The 21,736-nt window shown below is 36.4% G+C and overlaps 1 protein-coding gene across 1 annotated transcript; it reads right to left on the bottom strand.

Annotated features, from left to right (window-relative positions):
* Window positions 1–122: 122 nt before the first annotated feature.
* Window positions 123–20,354, bottom strand: LOC134665143 (cyclin-dependent kinase 11B). Its single transcript, XM_063521986.1, has 12 exons — window positions 20,107–20,354; window positions 19,524–19,679; window positions 18,455–19,275; window positions 17,998–18,222; window positions 17,655–17,868; window positions 17,246–17,417; window positions 16,205–16,387; window positions 3,922–4,066; window positions 3,314–3,435; window positions 2,701–2,925; window positions 1,872–2,090; window positions 123–1,207 (listed from the first exon to the last, which is right to left on the bottom strand). Exons 1-12 carry the CDS (start codon window positions 20,187–20,189, stop codon window positions 998–1,000), a joined length of 2,775 nt encoding a protein of 924 aa, XP_063378056.1. The 5' UTR covers window positions 20,190–20,354; the 3' UTR covers window positions 123–997.
* Between the last annotated feature and the right edge of the window lie 1,382 nt (window positions 20,355–21,736).

Raw genomic sequence — 21,736 nt, 5'->3', positions numbered from 1 at the left:
TTATTTGTTAAATTAAGTTTATGCTTGAGGAAAATATCAGTTCTTTACAACGAATGAGAAGTATCCTATTTCACGGGTGCTTTGAACGTTATGTGAGAAAACTTGGTGTAAATAATAAAACATTGTCGTCAAAACATATTATATTGTACCATACTTTAATTATAATGCTAGTTAGACTAAGACTATTCTATTGTTACAATAATGAAAAGGTATATTAACAGATTTAATAGCAAAAAGTTAACCCTATTTACACAATTTCATATTTGAACTAAAAAAGTGAATTTATCCAATGTAAAGAATGATTAGTTTCACTACTACGCTGATAAGCCATCCCACATAATTTAAACTGGCCACATTTACATCAATATTTAACTGTAATGCAAAAATATCGATCTATGTATATACATCTGCTATGACACCAAGTGTTTGACTAATTTATATCGTTAAATATACCACTACGTATTATACATATACTTTTTATAAGTACACGTGGTTATTTGTTTCACCCATGTTTGCACAAAATGCTAAACATGCTGTTAATGCATTTATTGACATTTCTCTCGACTATTTTACCAAAAGGACACGACATCTAATTTCGTGCGGGGCAAATAATACTACCGGGAGATCTGATAATAAATACCATTCAAAAGATGAAGACCTTATCACTAGCGAGGTAAGCAAAAGTAAGCATTTTTGTGCTAAACATCAACAAATAATACAACAAACGACTCGTTTAGTAAATGCGTCACTAGACAGTTTATCATACATTGGTTCGGGATATATTTCAAAACATCAGAGTACAATTTAAAATTTGAATCCCAACAGTGGCCACGAACGTCAACTCCGGGCTTGTAACAACGGATCATCGATTTAAACGTATCACATAGAACGGCAGTTTTTGTAGGGAAGACCGGATGAATCGTCCCGTCGATCACAGGGCGGTCGGCCGGCAGCAACATCAGGTGGGAGGTGTCACCGAGTATCGTGTGGGGGGGCGCTAGAACTTGAGCGAGAAGCCGGGCGCCACGTTGAGCGAGCGCTGCGGCTGCACTCGGAAGCCGAGCGCCTCGTCGGAGTCGGCGCGCGCGTACTGCGCGTAGGCGGCGCCGCCCGCCGGCGGCCGCGGGCTGTGCGTGCTGCGGCTCTTGCCCTCCGACTTGGCCGGCCACGTCGGGAACATCGCCGGGTCGATGGCCACCGGTTGTTCCTGTAATATTACTCACTTAAGCCCAGTTACACCACATTTGACAGACTGATCAACGTCAGCCGGCGCGCCCCGGCGCTTTACTATGAAACTTTCCATACATAAAAATTTTGCAAACTCTAACGATACGAACAGTTTGGTGCAACCGACTCTTACTATACTATCTCAAACATCACCATTATATTTTAACTAGGCACCGTTTGAGTAAGTTTTAGAAAAATATATAAATTAAATCAATTTACATACTAACCGATTCGGCCGATATATAGGACGCGGTATCTTCAAAGCTATGAATTACTTAAAATCGCCTCTGGCTCAGTTGAAGTTCGTTCAATAGGCAAGTTTAGAGTTACGGGAGCCGTGACTAATATCGTCATGGTTACTTCACGCTACCATAAGCTACGCACGAGATAAGTAGTTTTCTTTGCCAACAACGATATCTAATAAGCGTCACGTGAATATAACATTACTGTTCCTCCTAAAAAAATAAACCGAAGGTGTTGTTTGCAAGAACTAGTTTTAATCTTTGATTAATCCAGAATCATCGATTTAAAAACTTCCCGCTCTGCTTTCAAGATTCTGCTTAGCCTTTTTAAAAACGCTTGATAGTTTTGTAGTATATTTACACGAATGTTAAAACAATAGTCTCTAGATGGTGCCAGCTCACCTGGAAGTATTTATGTTCCAACGCGGCATCGGCGGTGATCCTCCGGGCGGGGTTGTAGGTGAGCAGCGCCTGCAGCAGCGCCAGGCCGGTCTCGGAGAGCAGGTCGGCGCCGACGCGTTGGCGCAGCCCGCCGGCCGGGTGCTCCGCGAACGTCATCTTCTGCACCGCCGGCAGCTCGCTGTAGCCCGGCCACACCAGCTCCGACGGAGTGCCCAGGTCCTAGTGGTTATTCAATATTCAATTTAAGTATTAAATAATACTGCTATTATTTAATACTACTTAATTGCGTTAAATACGTGTTAATGATTAATTTTAATGTACTTACTAACATCTAGCTGTAATGTATTATGGTGCTAACAATATTGTATGGAATTTTTATATTCTGAAATAAAGATATTTTATTTTATTTTATTATTTAAATTTACTATGCCAGAAGAAAAAACTTTATCATATTTTATAGTGGCCCTGTCATATTTTGTTGCAGCATACTTAGCATAGACCAGGGGTCACGAAATGGCGGATCGCCGACCTATTCTGTGCTGTAAATAATATTTGCTTATTTATTTAATAACCTCAAATAGAAACGTATCGCGTTGGTCATTTTATTTTATAACCGAACCCCTGAAGAAGTTAATTGGTGACCCCCGTCATAGACGAACTCTAGTACACCGAGCAAACATTTTACAAAAACATTATAGGTAACAAAAAATATTGAACCACATTGAAGTAGCAGATCATATCAGAGCGAGAATATCAGATGCTTTTCAAATAACCGATAACTCGGCGTTGGCGCCCAAATTGGAACAAGAGAAAGAAATGTTACACTAACCTTGAAAATTCGATTCAACTGGTCCACCTCAGACTTTCCAGGAAACAGCGGATTCATGGTAATAAATTCGGCGAAGATGCAGCCCACACTCCACATGTCGATGGGCGTGGAGTACTCCTTGCCGCACAGCAGCAGCTCGGGCGCGCGGTACCACAGCGTCACCACTATGGGCGTGTACTGGCGCAGCGGCGAACCGTACTCGCGGGCTAGCCCGAAGTCACCCACCTATAAAAAAAAATTACATTAAATTTTAAATTACGTGATAATATTCAAAAATGGAATGCTACAGACTGCTCGAGTTGTGAGCAAGAGAATAGTACAGTCAGAGATTTCATTTCAGTTCCATTTCATACCTTGTCACAGTAACAATTAAAATGAAAGTCGCTAGGGTCCTCGTACTGTTGTCACTGTGAGCTGTGAGTAAGCACGAAATGGTACTGAAATTAAATTCATTGACCGTACTTATATGAAACTAGTCCACAGCGAATTGCTAGTGTTTCGAAGTAGATTGGGTGTTTTATCTTTACTAGGAGGTTCGTGAGGAAACTACATTTAATTATATCATAAGATGTACTTAAGTCTTTACACTCCATAGTAGACAATTATAACGTACTTTTAGTACTCCCTTGTGTGATAGAAGAAGATTGCTAGTCTTGAGATCCCTGTGCAATATCCAGTTGTCGTGAAGATGGTGAACAGCTTTCAGCAATTGAGTCATCAGACATTTCACTTCCCCTGGAAGAGAAAAACATTGTTTGTTAATGTTTCCTTTACATCAATTAACTAATTACATGAGTGTAGATGTCGATGGATGACAATGGTGATATATTCAGACACGTGTATATTTTGACAGTCAAAAATGTAAACTTATCAGCGAGCCATCAATAGTCCGATATTATTTTGCAAAATGAGCGAAATAACGACAGATATGCCCCGTGCATGAACTATAAGGGGCAGCATAGGAGCAGTCAGATTTTTGGCGCGAGGCGTAAATGTGTCATTTATGCTTCCGATGTACCTCACCAGATGGCAGAACTTACTATGCACAAGGAAACGTACCGACGAGAACGGTAGATGGTAGCACTTGCTTTGGCAATGTACATGTGCACATATGTTTCCCATTCAGGCCACAAGATGGCAGACCCTCCAACGCGCACGGTCCCTATACTGCCTACGCCAGTGATGAAAATAAGCCCTTAAGGCAATAAAAAGAGAGCTTACCAGGTAAAAAGACCTGCTTCTTTCCCCTCATTGTTTCCATAAGACTTTTCAAATCATGCTCCACGTAGTCCATGACGATGAAGATTTTGTCCATATTGGAGCCCACCACGATCTCCCTCACGGTGACTATATTCGGATGTTGACCCTGAAACAAGCAAATGGAGCGTGTCGCTTGTTAGTTAAAATGGGGCGCACTTTACCGTTCGCCATCACGGCGAGACCCCGCGTAAAATTTACCCCCAGGCGCCCAAAAGACGAACTTTCCACCATATACGCTTTAGGATCTCCAGCGCAGTTACAATGACACACTGATAGAGCAACAGTGCCTTTCTGCAGTAGTTTAACCGTCTGTGTAATAGGGATTCCTTATACCGCGTTAGTTACACCAGAGCAGCTTTGCTCGAAGAGCCTGCTTTACTGTGATCACCATGACTTACGCGATTATCACAGTATACTGCGATAGATAGTGGTAGATGGTTCACATGACAGAAGTGTCTTCACTCCTATATCCAGGAACAATTGCTATCACAATGAGAATTTAAATATTTTAATTATCAGAATTCAATACAAAACTATAATATTGTGTAAGTGAAAAACATGGTGTAATTCTAAAATATTCTAATAACCGCCATCATGTTACTATTATGAAGAATGGATAATGGCCAAAGCCTCAAAAACATTATTCCGTCAGGTGACAACTAAAACTCTATATTACTACTACAAATTCAGAGCCAACAAAACAAGGTTGATTATTGTTTAATTATTTGTATACAATTAGTGAGTTTTGGTTTAAGTGGAAAAATATATCTGGGATAATAAACCTGGTCTTTGGCAGTCTGGCCTCTTAGCTTAGGTAAAAAAACCTATCTTAATTATCCTAATAAAGTTAACAGTCAGAGGCTCTACCTCTAAAAACGTTTTTCGTGGTAGGGCCTCAGGACCACAACTTTTAATGTGACATATGGAAGGGAGTCAAATATGTACACAACTACGTAACAAACATTTTACCTACATGGTTCATTTAATGACTGCGGTTTAGTTTTTAACAACACATCCAGTAATACAGATTTATTTGTATCAAATGTGGGAGCACACTCTAATTACATAAGAGAACCAGGTGACCTGACTATAAATTTCAAATAATTCTTAAAGAACTAATAAAAAAACCCAATAGCATTCAGTAGTCCCCGAAAGTTAAAAGTCATAACTTCGAAAATTATGTTAAACGTAACTTTCTTTAACCTGCCCGCCCTAACTGCACGTTCAATCTACTCGTAATCAACGAACCAGAAAATATACAAATAATTTAAATCTTCATACGACGCCGCACGCCTCATCAATGTTTTATTCGCTGTGTGCGCGACTGCTGATAGTAACTTCCTAGGGCGCTATTAAAGTAGACTAAATTTGCTACAATAAGACACTAGAATTGTCTCTGTACATCTAATATTTTCCGAAATAAAGCCTTTCAAAATTTTATAATTTTACATCAGTTCTTAGCTATAATATAAGGGTTAGGTAGGTAATTTATATGGAATTCATCACCGGCACGTTCTACAAAATATTTATTTTCCATAAAAAAATGTATGAGTGCCTATATTGAAAAAATATTTATAAACATAAAAATTTAAATACACGGTGTAACATGAGTAAACCGAATAATTTTAACCACGCATTTCTGAGGTCAAAAGAAGTAAAAAATGTAATATGAGTTTAGATCAATTTCGCCAAAAAAAATTTTTTTTGTTGTTTTGTTTTTTTAATTTTTTGAATGTATTTGCACATAAATAATAAATGTTATTGGTAAACTTGTCACTTAAAATTGATTTTTACATTTTTTTTTCGTAGAACCTAATTTTTGCAAAGTGTTACTTGTCACTTTTTGACATTCTATCAATAAGGATATTTAGACTACGTCCCATAGCAGGAACATCACCATCAAAATGGCCTTTTACACTATGTAACAATAAAAACTTGTTTTTTTTTTAATTAATAATATCTCTGAAACTAGGCGAATTTCAAAAAAGTCTACAGGACATTTTTGTCTCTAAATATGATCAGGAATGCGCTGTTAAAATTATTCGGTTTACTCATGTTACACCGTGTATAAAATTTTGAAAGGCTTTATCTCGGAAAATATTAGATGTACAGAGACAATTCTAGTGTCTTATTGTAGCAAATTTAGTCTACTTTAAAAACTAGCACATTAGGGTTACAATCGCCCAAATCTAAAAAAAATTGCGGTTTATTAGATTTTTGACAAAGTTGCGTTCGGCGCTCGAAGTCACAAACTTGGATTATTCAAATATTCATTGGGCCAACATCATAAACAAGTCTGCAAAAAATCAGAACTACCGGATTACAAAAGTTACAAAATTCGACAAAGTTACTGGATTATGTGGTATTTGAAAGCTATTTATACGGATACAGTACCTATTAATCATTAACAAATTTAATACGTATATTAAGCATTTTATACTGATTACAATGGCTCCTTTACACCATACAATTTAAATGAATATCTCAGGAGTTATTGTTATTATTAAACAATTCCATTTAGAGAACATTAACTTGTACGGAATGTTAAAGACGCTAACCTTTGTTAGTGCCAATTTTTACCACGCCATGCGCTGCGATCGCTCTACTATACTAGGCGCACTCATGCTAAGCCTACAGGCCATCCAAATTTGACGTTTCAAAGATTTAAATAGCAGTAGAAAGAAGATGAGTTTCCCGCAAAAAAATAATAAATAAAGCCTTCCACAACAAACATGAGGCATACTGACGCGATAGTACATCAATAGCATTATGGATTTATTGAAAACTAAAAAATAAAAACAGACCCGATGAACAAGTAATGTTTATAAAAAAAACTGTTAATAATTATTTTTTAAAGTATATGAAATTGTAATCTTCAAGAATTTGTCACTGAACTGAAAATGCAAATCAGGCGGTCTAGCATGAGTTGCGTTCTCGCGCGCGTACGCATACATTTATAGCGCGAATTCAAGTATGGACTCGCGCGCGAGAACGCAACTTATGCTAGACCGCCTGGTACCTAATACCAGTCCCACAGTGACAGATAGAGAGAGAGATTATTTTATAACTTAAATATACACATAGCATTTAATACATTGAAGCAAAGATCTGCTCAATGGGGCATTCTGTTTTGCGAGTAATTTTAATCAAGTCGTCACATTTTACGTAACATTCGAGATTAAACGATTTACTAAAAGTAAAACTAAACCGTTCGCCAACAAACTGTCATGCAGTTTGGCGAAAAAATATGTGTAATGGATTACTGTGTATTTTTTATTGAGTAAATAAATTAAAAAAAAAAAAATATTGCACCACACAAATGCGACTTCCATTATTTATGTTTCTAATTTTATTCTCTATAAACGATTGTGACTTGACTAGATATCAGGATAAGAACCCCGACAGCGTTTCGAGCGCGAGATACACTACCCTTTTTTTCTTATTGTATTAATAAGAGACAGGTAGTCAAATCTCGCACGCGATATCCTGCCACGGCGCACTCGAGTTAGGCCGCTGGTCAACGTTAAATATGGCGACTGAAGCTGTCATACCATAGACTGCTGTCAAGCTTGCCATACAATGTTCATGTATAAAGAGCACATCAACGTGCACACTAGCGCCACTGCTCAATAATCGTGTTTGTTTAAAATTAACGAAAGATATTTAAAAAAGGGGGCCGCTACGTACTGTATTGTGAATAAAGTACCTTTTGAATACATCAAACTAGTTTTTATGTTGCTGGATTCGTCGACCTATGAACTCAAAACAAAAACGGCAGTTTTAATTTTCGACGCATAGATTGACGAATCCAGCAACATAAAAACTAGTTTGATGTATTCAAAAGGTACTTAAATACAAAATACAGTACGTAGCGGCCCCCTTTTTAAATACCTGTCGTTAAATTTAAATAATCACGATTATTGAGCAGTGGCGCTAGTGTGCACGGTGATGGACTCTTAAATGCGGTTCGAAAGTATGTTGCAACACTGAGATGGGGATGAATCCCAATTGGTAAAGGCAGTGGGTTTTTGTATGGGTTACTTGACGACTGCTTGATGCAGTGGTAATTTTTAAGTACTTACAAATTATTATAAAAAAGCAACATGTGTCGTTTCGCGGGCAATCAACATTGTCGGTTGTCGATAAGGGTGATTTTTATTGTAACCTTATAATAACCGACAATATGTTACATTGTGATTTAATACGTGAATAATTAGTAAGTTCAGGACAAACAATGGAGCTAGTATGGAAACATATACGACGCTGGTAAAAGAAGCATTTAAAGCCATTTAGAGTCTGTGCGGAAAGAGAAGAGTCTTATACATTCTACGAGTCTTCTCTTTACGCACAGACTATTAAGTTCTCAATAGCCCGAAAACTAGAATGACCCATTTAGTAACAGTACAATACAATATAGATGGTCAATTGTGTTGAATCAGAAAGATAATTTAATACACAATAGTGCTCCAGTCAAGGGCACTAAAAGTAAATAAAATGTTTGTTACGTATATTTATAGTAGTGTACCCTATGATGGGCGTGGAACCAGTAATGGGACAAAAAACCACAAATCCTGTAAAATAAGTGTCTAAAAGTAGTTTATAAACACTGCCTGTATATTATCATAAATAAGAGTCCTAGAGCTGTTTCAGTTTGAATTTTTATTAAATTTGGTTGTTTTTTAAGAAATTGGCGTCAATCCAAAAGTTGTCGTGTCACTGAAAAAAAATACCACTACGAATTCTTAACAACTTCGCTAAGAGAGGTGAGTTAATTTATTAAATTTTAATTAATTAATACTTGATGAAAACTAAAATGTGTTTTGTTAATTGCATTTACCATGAGATAAGGTATACAACATACTATGTTGTGAGTCCACACATGTAAAAAAATAGTGGTATTTGGCCCAATCCCATTATAGGAGCTGTAAAACTGCATACCTCCTATAATGGGAAATTTACATAATGATGCTTGCCATGCCATCATTTCATGTTTAAACAATACAGAAGTAAAATGTAGTTACGAAATATGTCAACCAGGAGGTATGCTCGGACTTCGGATAAATTAATATCGTTTTTTAGTGTGGGTCAAATCTTGGTAGCCGAGTTTGAGCCACTTTCCCGTTTTCCGATTGAGTTGAAATTTTGTATTCGTAATTAAATATGCAAATCGGATGATAATGCAATATTATGATAACATGGACCAGATCTGATGACCTATTTCAATATTTTATACTGATAGAGCAGTGTCCATTACTGGGGGGCCCATTACTGGAGCTTTGGTGTCCATGACTGGAGAAAAATAGCATAGTTTTAATTTGTTAAGTATGTGGAAACTCATTGCAGTATCTTTGATACAACACGCCTGAAACATGAAAGACGGGTAGGACTTTCATCTTTCAATACGCTAAGCGGTAGACCATTCACATGTATTAGGGAAATATCACAAATACTCCAAATTCCCTCTTAAATGTCCCATGACTGGTGCTGTTACTATATATCCCACAAAACATTCAATATTAAACAAGGAAACAAAAGCGAATCTTTTTTCAGAACTCTGATGATCAAAATATTTAAATACACATTAAGATCACAATGTAAAAATGGTCTTACATTATACAAAAACAGCTCAGTGGAAGAATAATTAACTTAATCTAGATTAAAAGCGTATTAACAAATGATAAAATTAATATTTCCGACACAAAGTTATTTTAAATGGCGATACAATGTTATACAATAAACGCATAGGTGCATACTTATTATTGCATGATTCGTACATATTTGTAAGAAACCACACATTTTAATTATTTATACTAACATCACACACACATTATTGATACCACAAGCTACTGACATTTTATTTATTATAAAAGAGCAATAAAAGTATATAACTGGTAATTTCCATGCAAGTCTGTAGATGGAGCTCCTAAAAACCCTTTACCACGGCAACATCCAAGTTTTTTACAGGTACGTGTGCGTGTGACAACCTGAATTGATACTGGTATTTACAACTATTAAATCAAAAAGTTGGTCTGACCTAACTGTTGCCTCAGGCACAAACTACAGTGAACACTACACTTAGGCATAAAAATTTACAAAATTCTAAACTTACCTCTGTTTCAGTAAGTTTGATCCTATTAACTTAGGAATTACAACATCTATTAAAAAGTCTGCATTATGTCAGGGATCAGGTCACTTTAAACCCATAATATGTGTTACTTTAAACCCATAATATACTTGTGACCTGAGGGGGGTTTAGAAATATTATTTCTAAATAACAAGGCTTCTAAATAAAATAATTGTAATATAGTAAAAAATCCAGAAGATATTTACACCCTAATTCCACTCTAAATTTAATAATTTACGGATAGCATAATCATCGCTGAAATAATTGATACTTCATTAATTATAGAAGACTGATAATCTACAGACAATGCCCTATGCTTCCTCGTTATTGTAGAGGGCGCTATTTATTATGTTTTCATTTTGGCTGTGTGCATGTTACTTCTGTCAGTGATATGCTATTTATAACTTCAAAATATAAATTGGATTTTAACATGCCTAATAAATAGCAGTCATGGGCACAAAACCAACAAATAATTAAAGGAATAATAAAAGGAGTTTCACAGATAGGTATATAGCTAGGTGGCGCTGTTCAGTCTCCATCAGGTATATCGGAGCGGCCAAGATGCGCAACGACATCTGAACAGGGAATTTTAAGGTGTTCATAATAGAGGTTTTGTTCAGATATTTGTGAACACCTTGGCCGCTACGATGTATATAATGGCGACTGTACCGTCAATAAACTTTGTGACAGTCATGAAAACTTAATCTAACGTTTTGAAATTGACACATACACCTAAAATGCAAAACTTAATAAATAGCGCACTCTACAACGGCGACACTTGTGGCGTTGTATGGATATATCAGACTTATAAGATTAATCATGTCACTGGTAAATTCTGATATCTAGTCACAAATGATGGTCAAAGTCTGACACCTGCACTTTACCGACGAAACGCTTCTAAGAAAACTCGGACGGAGACGCCATGTCTAAAATTTTCGGTACAAAACAGTCTGCCGTTTTTTGCGGGGGAGGGGCACATCAAATGTATAGGTACGTCATGTCAGATAAACGTCAGTCCATACATATGGTTGACCATTGGCCGCCTATTTTCGACAGAGGGGAACGCCTGTTAATGGCGGCTCCATTGTTAATTACTCCGAGTAAGAAAATGGCAATACATCGTGACCTCACCATGTTACATTAGAAGTAGAGATGCACCGGATATCCGGTTACTATCCGGTATCCGGCCTATCCGGCCACTATTTTACTATCCGGCCGGATACCGGATAGTGACCTTTTATCCGGCCGGATACCGGATAGTAACATTGCTTGATTTCAAAGTAAACAAATTGGATTTAAGAAACAGACACGGTCATAAGTCATAATCGTACTTGTTTATTATTTTAAAACAATTTAATCATTCCACTGACTTGCACGCGCACGCATTTTGAACCTAGAAATGAGCCCGCGCGAACGTTTACTAGGAAACAGGTCAAATCTGCAGAATGCGCACCTGAAAAACCGAAATGTAGGTATAGTTCCGCCGGCCGAATATCCGGCGGCCGGATACCGGATATTCGGCCAGTGTCCAGGCCGGATATCCGGTATCCGGCCAAACAACTATCCGTTGCATCTCTAATTAGAAGCCATTTCGATGTATGGAAAGCAAGGAATTGTGATTTAGTCGGTGATATATTGCGTTTATGTATATTGTAGCTATACAATACTTTTTTAATTAAAATGTAAGGAATCGAATAGTACCATTATTATTTTCCTAAAACGAAGTTAAAAAAAATAATTTTGAGACTTTGCGGTCTTGTATTTTTTTATTATTCCCCCATATATTTTTTTAAGTTTCCAATTGATTGTGCTAAATTGCTAATTAGTAGAAATTATTTTTAGTGGAAAGTAGATATATTTTTTATAAATAATATGGGTAGGCCAACTAAATGCACTGCTCCAATGAGACAGCGAGGTTTCGGAGTAAACAAAAATATCAACGAGGTATACAATATTTATATTTTTCAAAAACCGCTGACCGATTTCGATAAATTTTAAATGGGACTACTCTTTGAATAAAAAATGATTTTTCCAGTTCAATTCAGGCGTTTTTGGTGAGTAATCAGCGAATATACATAAAAAAAGTTTCTTACGAATTGAGAACCTCCTCATCTTTAAGAAGTCGTTTAAAAAGGACCGTACTGGGGACCGATTTTTGAAATTCGACCACTCGATTTCGTGTATTTCATTAAATAATATCTCCACTACTAGGCATTTAAATTCCACTAATAGAATTGAAAACGAGTGGTAAATACCACTAGATTCCCAATTTCTATCGCTCGAATTTCAAAAAATAGTATTTCGCCGTTTTCCACCGATTTTCGAGTGACAAAATCGAACGATCGAAATTCAAAAATCGGCCCCCTGAACGCGGACTGATCGGTACTGATCGCCTTGTATAAATGTGGTGCTCTGTTGATAAACATTTGAAGGCGCGCAAACTATTACGGCTTCCGAAGATTTATTAAACAGGTTGGTGGTCAGTGTGTCATCTACTATCCAGATGATAACGAGAATTTATCTCCATGACTTAAGCAGCGTCTATAAGCGGGAGACGTCTCACGTGACCATATTAGCCAATGCGGGGACGCCATTTGCGTCCTCTGTTGTGGTATCTAAAATGGGGGCTCTTGACTATTATGTCTTTTGGCGCGCTTTTGTGCTAGATCTTGGAACCGTTAGTTTAACAGCCCTTCGCGTTGGCAGCTTCATACCCATCGCGGTCTTTAGCAAGCTCGTATCATGTTCTCCATTCGATATACACGCTGTCCTTGAAATGTAACATTTAACGACTTACGTGTCGCTTTTCCATTCTTTCCAAGTGCTACTTGGCTCACCATAAGATCCATCTGAATTGGCAAACGAGTAATATCCACGCGTTGCACATGCCCAAGCCACCGCAAACGTCTTTGTTTCTATAGTACTAACGTGTCTTGGACCTGTGTAATCTCCAAGACACATTAGGGGCCCTGCTCCTTCCTTCCAAGAAATGTTGAGGATAAAAGATAAGTTTATCAATACATAACTCAATCTGATCATTAAAACGCAAGTCGTTAATTCTAACTAAAATTATTAACGGCAAGATTAGGTAATTGTTATTTTGCAGTTCAAACTTCAAACCTACATCTTTGTTGACTTGGACAAGCTGTATCTAACAGTTTCTGCTGGTAATCATTTCCTTTGTTTGATGCTGATTGATATTTTTTGCCAGAATCACTGATGCACGGCATAATGAAGATTCACACGTAGCTCCATGTCTTTCGTGGGTCCTTACAGGAACCGCTGGAACCAACAAATCACAAAATGGCTGTCAATTCAGTTACCAACGGAATCACACTGAGCTGCGAGCAGCAGTAGTGCTACGAGGGGCTTTTTATAAAGGCCTGTAACCTCTAAAAACCACTAAAATCTCTTTGTAACATATACAGCTGTTGAAAGAGAGTGCCTTTTGTATATACAGCCTTCTGGTGTGATTCCGAAGGGGTTTTCATTTATGAATCTTGATTTCCTGTTTCAGTTTCTCACATTATTTCCATTCCCGTCGACGTCTGGATAGTAGATGACTGTCTTATGACCTTTTACCAAACAATTTATCATACCGGAAGAGATCTAACTTGCAATTCTTCAAATCAGTATTTTATGAGACTTCTGATTCTGAAAAAGACCTATTATTTCCTCAAAAACTGGCTAATTAATGGAGACTTAATAAATTATTTCTGTATGATAGTCGTTTTGAAACATTTTTATTTAAACAAAAACACATAAACATAAAATGGAAACTATCTCTTTGTAGCAAACTTCGCCCCGTAAAGCAAGCCTATTGTAAAAAGACGTTGAACAATGTAAAATAAAATAACTCAAGTGCTAAAACAAAAACTGTCACCATCATCTAATGTAATCAATATAATGGTATTATAAAGGTTTTTTTAAATACTTTGAACAGGTGGTAATACTTAGAACAATATGTGCTCTACACAGATGTGAAAACAAAACCTTGTTTCTTACATCCAGCACTTTTCATTCCCCACAAAATCAAACTAAGATTTAACCAAAAGTAAATTTTATCTCGTTTCAGATTTTCTCTCACTGTCCCATCAGTCCCATCACACACCAACGCTCACACTGTTAACTGTCCATCGGTGGACCTTATTACAAAAGGCATAAGGTCCACCGAAGGACAGTTAAGAGTATTGCTTTTTGTACAATATTGCCTGTATATTCTAGCTAGACCATGCAGTATATTTTTTTTATTGAATACTCCTTAAAGCGACTGAAATGGAAACGCCATTTGAGTTAAGGATCACTTGGCCAAAGGTATTTTTACAACAGAACGCCTCATGGGGCAGCCTATGACAAGTGTTTTCCATTTTATTTTGATGGTTTCAATTGATAAACAAAGATGTATTCAAAACAACCTGTAATACACAAATAATGATTATGAATTTTGTTAATTTACTCATGATAATGACACAATCGTAATCTCTAAGTAAGAAAAATTAGATTCACTGAATTTCCGTTGCTGAAAGTCATAAACTCTATGACTATACGATCTAGAGCAATGTTTGATAAAAGCTATTATATATAAACAGTATTGGAACTAAGTATTTGATTCTGTCATTTGCAGAAAACGTGTATAGGTTTGAGTCTTTGCACAAACAATTCGTTAAGAGCCCATCAACCTGCACACTGGCGCCACTGCTAAATAATCGTGATTATTTAAATTTAACGAAAGATATTTAAAAAAGGGGCCGCTACGTACTGTATTTTGTATTTAGTGCCTTTTGAATACATTGTTTTGAGTTCATAAATCGACGAATCCAGCAACATAAAAACTAGTTTGATGTATTCAAATGGTACTTAAATACCAAATTCAGTACGTAGCGGCTCCCTTTATGTATTTTTCGTTAAATTTAAGTATTCACGATTGTTTAGAAGTGGCGCTAGTGTGCACGTTGATGGGCTCTTAAGAGTAAAAATTCATTTAACTCTAGTATTAATATATTGCAATAACATAATGACATTTGAATTTATTGTCCACATTACCATATTTTGTCTCTTACTGTTTACACATCTACAATTCCACTAATGTAAACATTTTTGTGACGAATATGTCTGTCTGTTTGACTAACATGTTCGTTACTTTTGAGTACAATGTTTGCACTGGTAGACAAATTAACTCATATCTATTTGATTCGCCACCGTTTATCGCCAACACAGCAGTTACAGTACTCAAAAGAACATACATTTATAAACTTGTTGAAGTGTGGAGAATCCGTAACTTCTGCGGTAAACGTAAGATATAAAGGTACGATGATTAATCATAATATTATACATACTTAATAACTAAAGGGCCCACCATACCGAAGGTCGACGCCGCGTTCACGCAGTGACACGTATTGTATGTCGCGTTGTTGATTTACGGTTTGCTACGTAAACGCCGCGTAAATTTAATTAAAATATTCGGTGTAGTTGGTCTTAAAGTGTTACCTGAACAGATGTGATGATAGATGATCTTCCTATGCACTTCAATTAAACTATCATGGAAATTGTATCGCCATCTTAAATAACTTTGCAGCTCAATAAATGTAGCTAAGCTTTTTGATAATTACTCATCAGTGAACATTGCGTTCGTACATAATTAACTGAGGGAGCATTGGAGGGTTGATCCCCTGGAATAAATCCCTTATAAGATACTTAGGCCCGCCCGTGTATCGAAGTTGTTAACCCTTGCAATTGGGTCACACCTCTAGCACAACCCTCTTGCAGGTAAGAGGTGCCGGGCCTGTAGGAATAAAATACAAGGCATTAATATAGTGAATTCAACACATGAGCCATCGAGTGCTTCACAGCTTGCGGCTCAAACAAGCTGCCTCATTGCGAACTAATATTTGTGTCATTCTTTGGAAAAAGACCTTTAGTGCATCTTGCGATATAGTGTGAAAAGTGACCTAACTACACTTTGCGATTAGCTCTTTTTCACACCTAATCGCAAGGTGCATTGGTCCCTCTTCTGTGAGAATAACACATTTAAACGAAATACCTTCTAACAGCCAGCAGTGATGCATTGAGATGGCTCAAGTGAGCTTACTCTAATAGAATAATATGAAATTGTGATCCTACCTTAAGTAATGTGTTGATCTCTCTCAGAGAGGTTATAGGGAAGCCTTCCTTTTCCTTTTCCATTTTTAGTCGCTTCAAAGCAACTATTTCATCACTTGTTTTGTCTCGAGCTCTGTAAACAACTCCATATGTGCCTTCCTCTATTCTATTCAGACATTGAAACTCCTCAACTGATCGACACCCCTGTAAATAATCTTAGTTAATAATTTTTCCAATACATATTTTAGAAAAATAATAAAATACTACATGCAGAAAATAATAAGGATAAACAACAAAACAATGTCAAAGCACATTTAATCATTTTTATTCTAGTTATGTTATATTTTGAACTTATAAAAAATCGTTTAACTTACTCATATAATATTATCAACTAATAAATCATCGCATTGAACTTAAGCTGTTGTATTTTATTGTACAGTCAACAACAGAGCTATGAATACAGGCAAAGTGCCAAAAATATGTATACACGACCTTAATGTACATTCAATAAAGTACTGTATACATATTTTTGACACTTTGCCTGTATTCATAGCTCTGTTGTTGACTGTACACTAGAATAGTATAATTATACAATTAGGGTTGTTAGCGACTTCAATATCGCTGTCGAAAAACCGCATTCAATAGGGAATATTACGGGAAACTCTGCATAGGGGGCGCTACTACTACAATCCATCACAATCTAGGGGTCTACCGTGAAACAAGAAAATTGAAATTTCGTTATCTCTATCACTCTTGCATGTTCGAGCGATAAAGCAGCAGATAACTGAATTTTGAGTTTAGCCTTTCCCAGTAGGCCCTTGTTAACAAACCGCCTTGATGCATCAATGTCATATTTTATTGTCTGTGAAAACTTGTCAAAAAACAGTTTAAGGCACAGTATGTATAAGTTACTCTGTGGTTTACTCGGGGTGCTGAACTCTGTTGGCAGAACATTGCAGTAATACCCCCTATTACATCTGGCAAAAGCTACCAAGCTTAAATAATGTGATAAATATTACCACTTTATTTTAGCTGGGTAGTGAGGTTTATCAAGATAATTACCTGTAGTGCAGGGAAATATGGTGGCAGAGCATTAATAACCTCTTCCCTAAGACGAACTTGCTCCTCATCTTCCTTAGATGGTTGCGCTTCTTCTGCTGGTTTCCCATTTTCGCCAGGTGGAGGAGGCGAGAAAGAGTGAGACCGGCTTCTACTTTTGGATCTAGAGAGTGACCTACAATAAAATGTTTACATTAGATAAAAGATTTGTATGTTCTGTATGTAGTGGCAGGTTTAGAGGTTTAGACTTACAGTCTGTGGTCAGGTTGATATTTTAAAAAACTCTTTAAGAAGTTAAAAAAATTAAGAATATTGTACATAGACACCAAAAAGTGTTTGAACTGAAATTCCTATTAAGTTATCCTTATTTGGCATGTAACTGTAGCAGTGTAGGTAATTCTAATAGACTTACCTTCTAGAATCATTTGATGATGGAGTGCCATGATTTGATTTGCGGACAGGTGGTGATTGTGATTTTTGTTTAACATTTTCAGTTTTTTGCTCTTCTTCCTTGTCAGTTTTCCTATCCTCTTCATTTTCATCACCTTCTTCAGATTTTGAATCAGCATCAGAGTCTGAATCTGTACTAGAACTACCATCATCTGTTTCACTATTTGAATGCTCTCCTAAAATTTGAAAACAGTTTGTTACATATTGCACCTTTTTGTTGAAGAAATTATGGTTACTTGACATGCCTATATTTTCAAAAGTCAAATAGACACGTCAAAAAACCTGTGAAAACATTAACAACTTACCTTCCTCTTGATCTGAATTAGATCCTGCCTCACTCTTCAGGTCCACATCACTAGCATCAGACACTGTGACAACATCCCCATAGTGTGGAGAATGTGTGGATTTATTTTTTTTGCTAGAAGGTTCTTCAGAAGACGCAGAGCGTTTTTTACCGCGACGACGACGCTCTTCGCGTCTTGCTTCCAATTCATTGCGTGATTCCGTTTTTCTTTTTTCCATTTCTCTTTCTAAAAACGAAAAGTTATAAATCTAACTTGATTTTTAAAAAGTAAATACAAGAAATCTAAATTACTTTGTGTGATTAGGAGGTTTAATCATACATGCATAAACTTATGACATCTGTTTTCATCAAGCTTAAAAATCTAGTATCAGATCATAAATCATTTATATTTGCTTGAAAAGGGTATAGTTACAGATGTTGTTGTCCTCCTTATAGGCTAATAAAATAACAAAGCTTACCTGCTTCTAGTAACTTGTTTCTTCTTTCTTGTTGGTGTTTATCAAGAGCAGGTTGTCTATCAGGCTTGGACTCCTTCTCAGTATAATCACTCTGTCTTTTTTGATCATTACTCTGCATTCTTTTACTTAGTAGTCTACTTCTTAAATCTTCTAAGGCTTTATCCCCAGATGACCTATTTTCTTTTTCATTGTTATGGTTTGCATGGCCATCTTCTGCTAACAATCTCAATCTGGATTCTATTCTTTCATTATCTTGATGTTTCCTTTCAGTTTCAGAACCCTTAAATTGCCTTTCACGGTTTGCATAGCCATCTCTATCTCTCTGTGACTCTTTGTCTCTGTATGCTTCTCTTGGTCTTGCTGCTTCTCTATAAGATGGGTCTCTGAACATTTCCCTATCTCTGTAGTGTTCTCTATCTTTGTAAGGCTCTTTTTCTCTATATGTTTCTTTTTCCCTATATCCTTCCTTTTCTCTGTAGGGTTCCTTGTCTCTGTACACTTCTTTCTCTCTGTATGCCTCTTTTTCTCTGTACTGTTCTTTATCTCTATAGGCTTCCTTCTCTCTGTAGACTTCTTTTTCCCTGTAGGGGTCTTTTTCCCTATAAGATTCTTTCTCTCTATAACCTTCCTTCTCTCGGTAAGGATCTTTTTCTCTATACACATCTTTATCCCGAACAAGTTCCTTATCTCTTACTTCTTTGTCCCGATAAGAATCTTTCTCCCTGTAGTACTGTTTATCTCTATGATAATCTTTGGACACATCATCGCGTTCAATAGCTTTAGAATTTTCTCTAGTAGGTTTATCAGACTTTTCACGGTCCCTGTTAGAATGGAAGAAAGGTTTAGAATGACACTTGTTTATTTATACAACTTGTGTCCCACTGACAGGTCATTCCATCGGCCATGACAATCAAAATTCAATTCTAAATATAAGACCTTGGGGTCCTTGGGACACAAGGGGTAATGTTCTGGAGACCAATATTGACAGAATTTTTTGTAGTTCTGGATAATACATTTAGGATTTTGGTAATATTAAGGATAATTGACAAATTTAGATAGTACTGCTTACCTATAAATATGTTTCTTATCTTTTCTTGAACTTTCTTTGTATCTGTCTTTGACAGATCTCTTGTGGCCTCTTCTGTCTCTATGAGAGGGCCTAATTACAGCTTGGGGAGGCTTGATCACTAAAGAATCAGCATTGTCACGGTCCTCATCAGACAAACTAAAAATAAACGACTTTAGGTAACATTTCTATAGCATGGACTAATTTACATTACCGTTATTTAATATAGAATTGAAGCTATTATAAATTCTTTATCCTGGCACTAAAAATTGTTGATATGTTAATTGCACAATGCTTTCCTGATCAAACATTATCATAGAAAACATGTTATCCAAATACATGATTGTGATTACAGGTATTCAACTCGATTTTATTTTAATTTTGCGTTTAATTAGCATCAAACGCAGCTTATTATGTACACTGTAATAAAAGATTAAGTACAGAAATTACTCGTTGCGTGGTGTGGTTCTGAATGCGAGTCATGTGGCAGTAAAATTGTAACACAACTTAAATGGCAAAAAGTAAAAGTAAAAGTTATACATATAACGTTACTGTTAGTATTGAATCTTATTATTTAGATAAATACCTGAAATCCATGTCTTCGTCGTCTTGGACAGGGCTACGCGCTAATTCTCCATCTTCACATTGTTCGTCATCGTAATTACTCATAATGAGGTTTCACGTTTAATATCACAGTAATGTTTAGACTAAAGTTTCATAAGCACAGTCACAAATTTTAACACACACGCTTTTTCGCATATACGTAAAATACAGCAACGTAACGGAGACTTCAATTCAACTAAAAAGACTCGACGCCATTTTATTGTGTATGTCATTCCATTCGTATGATCAGTGTTGCCAACTCGTATTTTGAAAAAATGCTAGACTAATGTCTAGATTATGCCAAAATTATGACAAAGTTTTTTGAGATATGATAAAAAAATGCTAAAATGTCACTTGAAATTAGACACTTGAAACACATACATTTTTCAAATTTGCCGTGTTTTTCTACTGACAAGATCTGCTTGACCAACTTTATATACCTAGTCCGTCCACGGCCATTCGTCCACAAAAGTCAAAATTCATACGAAAATATGAATCACATAAGGCAATGGCGCATATTGTTGCTGCCAAGTTGGTGCAAACTTGGCTTAGAGTAAATTATGCTAAAAAATATGCCAGATGCTAAATGGAAAATTTTGGTGCCAAAGCGAGTGAAAATATGCCAGATCTGGCATCATTTATGCCTAGTTGGCAACACTGCGTATGATTCGAAGAAAAGAGAATATAATAAAAAAAATAACGAAGCTACTCTATGCGCACGCTCGAACGAGTGAAGCATGCCTACCAACAATACAGACAGAATAACAGACGACTGAACGGACTAAATAGTGAGGGAATAAAGCTATTAGCTCAATAGTGGGACCGGATTTTTGCACTAAAAGTTTTGATAATTCTAAAGTTGAAAAAGTGATACTTATCTGATATAGGACATATTTTTAAGCATATATGCTATATATGATGAAAAGTTAGAACGAGCGTTAGATATAAATTAGGTATTTATATATTTTTAGTCATGATTTTTTAATATTGAATTAAAGTGCAATGTTTAAGTTCCATTGTTTATAATATGTATGACGCTTTATAATGTAAAATTATTAGAAATTTTTTTAACGTGCTTCTTTGTCAAACTACAATTAGCTTATTATTTTGTCGATATTGAATTAAAGTTTAATAAATCCACAACAACATATCTAAATTTATAAGTTAATAGGCAAGCTAAAAAGCTAGAAGAATAAGATATATGCTTTAGAATTAATATACGTTTTTTGTCCTATAAGATCTAATATTGAATTAGAGTCTGTAAAAATAAGTCTATTACTATAAAATAATATACGCAGCCATATTATGGAAAGTAAGAAATTTCTGTGTGTAGCTTGCATTGTAATAGTAAAATCTAGTTAAAAAGGCGCGAAATTCATACATACGCCGCGCTGGTCCGTCAGTGGCGGCGTCCGGCGCTGGCCGGTCGCCGGCGCGGCGCTCGAGAGCCTATCATAGCCTACCTATACCTCGCCCCTCGCCCCACCTCCCGCTCAGTAACACTGTCTGTCTTTTCTTATCATTCATTTGTTTGTTTACCGTGCACATATATAAATTAGATGCGGACATTACGTGAAATTAAAATATCTTATTAAGTAAAAATACCTACAGCT

Source organism: Cydia fagiglandana, chromosome 6, assembly GCF_963556715.1.
Source record: "Cydia fagiglandana chromosome 6, ilCydFagi1.1, whole genome shotgun sequence".
Lineage (NCBI taxonomy): Eukaryota > Metazoa > Arthropoda > Insecta > Lepidoptera > Tortricidae > Cydia > Cydia fagiglandana.
This window is presented reverse-complemented; position numbering and strand designations above follow the sequence as displayed.